General features: G+C 33.9%; 1 protein-coding gene across 1 annotated transcript; it reads right to left on the bottom strand.

Moving 5' to 3' along the window:
• Positions 1 to 410: 410 nt before the first annotated feature.
• KBTBD3 (kelch repeat and BTB domain containing 3) lies at positions 411 to 6,390 on the bottom strand. The gene is made up of 2 exons (XM_065882789.1): positions 6,141 to 6,390; positions 411 to 2,013 (listed from the first exon to the last, which is right to left on the bottom strand). Exons 1-2 carry the CDS (start codon positions 6,371 to 6,373, stop codon positions 411 to 413), a joined length of 1,836 nt encoding a protein of 611 aa, XP_065738861.1. The 5' UTR covers positions 6,374 to 6,390.
• Positions 6,391 to 6,869: the final 479 nt, after the last annotated feature.

Below are 6,869 nucleotides of genomic sequence, written 5' to 3'. Positions count from 1 at the left end.
TTCACTTCATATAATACAGTGTAAATAAATAATTTTTACCTAGAGAGATTTCTCCCATCTTAACTGTACAATTCTGTGAAGTCTGATTTGTTTTTAACTAGTGTTTCATGGATAAAGTACTTTAAAAATCAAAACATCAAAGCCTGAGTTTTATTTACATATGAAAATAGTAATATTCTAGACTCTCCAAGATTAAATTAAATATAATTTTTGGTAAAATTTATTTTGTATTTTAAGTTTCTGGGAACTGCTAATTCATATATGGTATACATTCATAGCAATTCTCTCATAGAAGGTGCATTTTATGTTATTAAGCTGTAAAGACCATTTTACCAATAATTAAGGTTAATAAATTTACTGCAGGTTTCTAAAACTGCAACAGTTTTAGAATGTCTAATCACACAATACTTTTAGAAATGATTAGAAAACCATGGGTCCCTGTATTTATTAAACTGAATCACCTGGCAGTAAAATTCAGTTAAGGCTCTTGGCATTGGTGAAACTTCTTCCCACTCAGACCTGCTGCTGTGGTAGACCTGCACTTCATCTGTGATTTCATCTGGTGCATAATCACCACCTAATATATAAATTTTATCTTCAATTCCAACTGCACCTGCGTTGAAGCCTGCACATTCAAAAGACCCTTCACCCTTCCAAACACAAGTATCTGGACAAAAACTATAAACCTTATAAGTGGAAAGGTCACATATATACAGTGTGCAGTTTACTGGGACAGCTTTAATTAGTGTTGCATGAAAAAACTGCCCAAACTCTGCTACTAGTTCAGACCACTGATCAGTTGTAGCATTGTATTTAAAAAAGCAATCAAGTGATGGGTTAAAAGCATCTGTAATCTCTACCTCTGATCCAAGAACATAAATTACATTTTGGCATGCACTTGCTTCAGGATAGTATATGCCCCTGGGTAATGGGCTAACAGATATCCATTCTTTGGAAAGAGGGTTGTAAGATTCAACATCTAAGAGACTTCTAATGTCCTGGGATCCTCTAGTCTTTCCACCTATGACAAATAATCTGTTGAGAGCCATAACTGATGTATGCATGGTTCTTGGTGTTTTCATAGTTGATACCAGGAAAAAATCATTTTTGACTGGACAGTAGCACCAGGTTTGATCAGTGGCATCATGATATGACTCTGCAATATGAAGCCGAACTGTTCTACAACACGGCCCTTTGCAACCGCCTGTCAAGAATATTTTCTCCCCATAACTAGACAAACTAGATCCTGGCAAATCAATCAGGTGTGATTGTGGCAGTATCTTCCATGAATCACTTTTAATATTATAGCAAAATGTATATTGATCTTCTCCATTTTCCTCAGTTTTGTGAACAAATATGTATTTTTCAGTTGTGGATGGTCGAGCATCAGGGAAAAGTCCACCAGAACCTTGCACACACTTAATTGCATCTATGATTATGTCAAAACAGTTTGTGCTTTTTAGTAAACACTCTTCATTGAGTAAACAATCTTGAAGTGTCTCCTCAGATAACTGATATAATCTTACTTTTTTAATCAAATAAGGCAGATGCTTTTGCCTTGATTCTAAGTTATGTTTAGTCCAACTAAGGACAACTTTCAGTACAGTTTCTTCTTCAGGAACATTTAATTCATCTGATTCCAGACATTTTTGCAGTACTCCAAAATTCATCTCTAAGAAATCACTGGATTTAAATAATAAAGAAAAGTGATGTTGTACAAAGTATAAAGCATGATCAAACAAACGGGCAGAGCCATAGCTATCTGATATAGATAATAACTGTAAACAATTCACAAGATTAATACTTTTTATTAAAAAGTCACTGCAAGCTTTGGACAAGAAGGAAACTTGAAGAAATGATGACAACTGGAAGAACATTTCCACATTATCATCTGTTATCTTTGTTTTTCCAGTATAGGCATAATCAAGAAATGCTTTTACTGCTTTGGAGGACAAATTAGTAATGGTAACACTTCCACCATCTCTTTCTTTCATGTTTACTTCAAACATAGCCCTGCAAAAATGAAGAACACAGGAGAACAAATAAACAGGAATATTTTATTCCACGATAATTTTCAATATTACCTTAAAGAGGTTTCCTTTACTCTTAGATTGATGTAAAATACATTTACAAAATATATTTTTAAAGCATCCTAATAAATTAATTTAATATCTATAATAGTTAGAGACCATATTATTTACCTGTAAAATATACGTATTACATAACTACCATATTGCAAAATATACCCATTATAGCTGACCCACAGCAATGGATCCAAAGGCTACAAAAAGATTCAAATTTTGCATCTGATTTGATGTTCTTATATATTATTCATAAAATTAGGGTAAAATCTCTCTAATGGCTGAATTTATTTACTTATGGGTTAACTTAGTATCAACTCTGCAGGTGATAACTAAAATTACTTAAAATATATAAAAGCTTCTGGGTTTAGGATTTAAAAGTCTTTTTCAAAATAATTTTCAATTTGGCAGCAGTGAAATATGCAAAAGATGGAATACAGTGAGATATCAGATGTTTCCAATGACTCTGTGTGGGGAAATCCACCAAATAAGATAAACTTGAATACATGTCTAAAAACACATTTCATACAGCACTTTAGGAAAAAGGGAATATGATTTTATAAAACTAAACAACAGTGTACCACACCAAACTAAAAAGGCTAAAAATAAGTTTTTTGTAGAAATAGCCACTGAGAGATGGAGACAGGTCTCCAGATTTGAATAATTAACCAGCTTGAAAGTTCTTCATAATAAGTTCTAATTTATCCCCATCTGGTAAAGCTGATAGACTCTAAGGAAATAGGAAAATTTTTGGCTCAGTTTAAGCAAAAATATAAATTATTTGGAAATATTTAGGCAGGAGACTAAGATATATTTTACATTTGGCTTTGGTAAGATCAATATTGCTGTCCATCCTTATATTAATTTCATATCCAGAGTTATTCATTTTTACACTTTAAACAAACCCATTATGATGATTTTCAGTAGAACTGCAAATAAAGATAAAGAGGAAAGAGCTACAACAAAGAACTAAAGACTGCCAGTTGAACATTCATTAAGACTAAAGATCATCTGATTTTGGTCCTGGTTTAATACTGGTTTGTATTTGTTCCAGTACTGTCCAGGACACCTTTGTGAGTAGTGCCCAGGCGCCCAAGTACTCTGGGGGAAAACCAAATTTCATTATTAAAGTCTACTATAGAGAGTAACTAAAGTTACTACAGCACAAGTGTCCAACTGAAAAATACGAGGAGCCTTCCAAATACAGAATACTCCTTAGGAAAAGGATACTAACGCCCCTTTCTACTAGGAGTATTCAATACTTTTTAACACAATAACGAATAAATAGAGTTACAAAAATTTATACATGTTACACATTATGCAGGATATTTCAATAATGTATATCAACTTAGAAACATTAACCTGTGGTTATAATTAGATTATTAAGATATCTATAGTCAGTTTAGGGTAATAATAAGAGCATGGACTCTAGAACAGGACTTCCTGGGTGGGTATCTAGCTTATACCACTTATTAACTGTGTGACCTTGGGGAGGTTAACAACTTGATTGTGGTTCAAATTCTTCATCTGAAAATGGGGATACTAGTAGTACCTATTTCACTGAGCTGTGAGAGAAATAACTAAGTTAATTGATGCAAACTATTATTAATATCATTTTAAGAAAAAAAGTTTTCTAAAATTGTATGTATTTCTAATTTACCACCAACTTCCACATTTTCTTTGAGAAGACACAAGTAATATATTTCATCCTACTCATCTTTAAAGTATCCAGTTAACTTCTATCTCAAATTTACCATGTTATCATAAAGTGTTTACACAATACGTGTGATTCCTTTTGAATCTTGTCTCCAGTGACTTCACACTCAATCATAATTTTAATTTTCCAAAAATATTATAAAGTGCATTTACCATGCACTATGTAATTTTCTATTTTAATTTTATATACCTCAATATTTCTGTGAGTTTATATCCCAATACTCCAGTGAGTTTGATCATAACACAAAATTATGAATTAGTGGCCTTATCATACAAGAGTGTAAATAATGTAGACTTTCTATCTACATTTGTACATATATTTATGTGAACTATATACTCATTTAGTAAAATACTATATATAATAAAGGATCTAGGTCATTATAAAACTGTCATTTGTTTTACTTCAAAACAGATGCGAATTTTGAAAAACATGTTGTTTTAACAATAATTTTTAAAAATTGAAAGTAGATCCCTAAAAAGCTAGGCTGAACAAAGTACTATGGACAAATATTATGTGCAAATACATTTAATTAATAAATAACTTAAACATAAAGAGTAGAGGACTGCCAGTTCAAATGCTTATACGAATTTCTTACTTTGTTAACATGAAAACATTATGGAGAAATAAGACTGTGTGTTCATACCAAATTATTTCCATTTTTTGGCTAGGTTTGGAAATAATAATAATTGCAGCTAACATTAATTGAATATAGTGGGCATTGACATAATCATTAATATACATTATTTCGGGCTTCCCTGGTGGCACAGTGGTTGAGAGTCCGCCTGCCGATGCAGGGGACACGGGTTAGTGCCCTGCTCCGGCAGGATCCCACATGCCGCGGAGCAGTTGGGCCCGCGGGCTGTGGCCACTGGGCCTGCGCATCCGGAGCCTGTGCTCCGCAGCGGGAGAGGCCACAACAATGAGAAGCCCGCATACTGCAAAAAATATATATATATACAATATTTCATTCAACACTCATTATGAGTTAGGTCCTATTTTTATTATCTTAAATTTTTACAAATAAGGAAACTGAAGCCTGAAGAGGTTGTGTAACTTACCTAAGGTCACAAGCCTAGTAAGTGGTGGAGCTGGGATTTAGATTTAGGGCATGTGCATTAAGAGGCCAAGTACTTAACCATTATACTGTACAGCTTCCTCTGATGAAGAGGTGATATGAAAGATAAGGGAGCAAGAAAGTTGCTTGGAAGAAAAAGTGGATTAGAAGAGAGTTGGGAAGAAACTAGCGGAACCTGAGAGTGGGAGAACATAAGAACAGTTAGGGCCCCAGTAGAGTCTGAAGAAGAATAACTTAGGATACATGAGAGAAGAAATGAAAAGAATACATGAAGACATATAGTCTAGTTAGGCAACAGGCTAGTAAAAGTTGTAGCCCCCCTTGTCCCCAGTAAACTGTGATGCAGCACTGAGCCACTGCTCCCAAATTCAAAGCAGGAAACCCTACAGAAACAGGTGTTTTGTTAGAGATTTAACCCCTGCTTACTTAGAATAAAAATTGTTTCTAAAACTGAACATAATGCAAAATACTGCAATTAGGATTTGAGTTTATTGCAGTATGACTAGGAGGGCTGAAGGTCAAGATGTCAGCAAGAGAGGTTTGTCTGTCTGATGAACAGGCCTCACAGGTATTACCTTGATACAGTTACCACAGTACTAAGGTCATGACCCTTAATCACTGTTAAGAATCAGAAACCCACTGTCATCACAGTGGATTCTTACAGTGTCATGACTAGGATATTCCTTGTAGGATGATCTACATGGGGAACCAAATTATATTCAGAATTAGAATCAGAAAAAGTTGGGTGCTCTCCAGAAATGGTTCTGGAAGTACTTTTCCCTACTGTAGGACTATCTTGGCTAAAGTGAAGAGAAATTCTCTGCATTAGAGTCCCTCTCTCCTGGACAATCCATGGGATATAATACATGACTGAAATGTATTTTCTTCTCAGACTCCTCATTTTCTTTGAACTTGGCTTCCATTTTTGCTCAATCTGTCCTTTCCTCTTTTCCCAAATTATACAGTGCAGGGATCCCCCAAACAAAACTGACCCCAGATCAAAACAATATTTTTCCAGAACAATTCAAGGGACTAATGTTCCATAGAACTTCCCAATCCTAGCCTGGGAAGACTTGAACTTTAAAAAAGGTACTCTTATATTTTCATATTCAAAAATCATTAGTTAATCTAGGTTCTAATTATTTTTTTTTAAGTATTAAAGATTACTGTTTCATGTTCTGTGGGGGGAAAATTGAGTACAGCCATAAAAAATAACTTAATTAGTGGTATCATAAAATCTGAGGGATAAACAGACAAGGTAAAGTACCTGAAAAAGTCACTGCATGCTGCTAACACACAACGATGACATGGGATTATTTCATCTTTCACGATTATTTTGAAATCATAAAAGACATTTTGTTCTCGAAAATTCTGTAGTATACTTAAGATTTTCTGTCCATGATCTTCTGACACAAGGAAGTTGTTTTTCTTCTCAGATGGAATTCCATTACATGAGCCTTGTTGATTGAAATCATATGAATTATCCATAGCCACTTCCATCTGTTCTTAGAACTGGAATGAAAAAAACAAATCACTGATGTAACAGAGTCCTAATGAAATTTTCAGATCCAAAATTTGCCCTCTTAGTGTCAATCACAAAAAAATGCTCACTAAGAACAATCATAATAGTAAATCGTGTCCTAAACACTTGTTTTCCTGACATTTAGCAATAAACTCCTTTTAAATTTTTATAAATATTGAGCTCACTGGAATAAAAAGTACATTATTAAGGGATAAAGTTCAAGGCTATATAACTGTGTTAAATAGCACAATTTATAAGTTGTATAAATAACATATAGGATCTGAGTACATGACTAGTCTGTTATATGTAAGAGGTATTGCTTATATAGCAGGTATCATTTGAATATTTACCCAACACATCCTTCTCCCTCCCATCCATTTTCTTCTGGCAGCGAAACAGAGGTTAAAATGTTGATATTGAAGCATAGGTATATGTCTTCTGGGATTAGACTTTTAAAAGACAATTGATCGGGGC

This window comes from Phocoena phocoena, chromosome 8 (genome assembly GCF_963924675.1).
Source record: "Phocoena phocoena chromosome 8, mPhoPho1.1, whole genome shotgun sequence".
Lineage (NCBI taxonomy): Eukaryota > Metazoa > Chordata > Mammalia > Artiodactyla > Phocoenidae > Phocoena > Phocoena phocoena.
The sequence above is the reverse complement of the archived record's forward strand: the minus strand, read 5'-3'. Positions and strand labels throughout refer to the sequence as shown.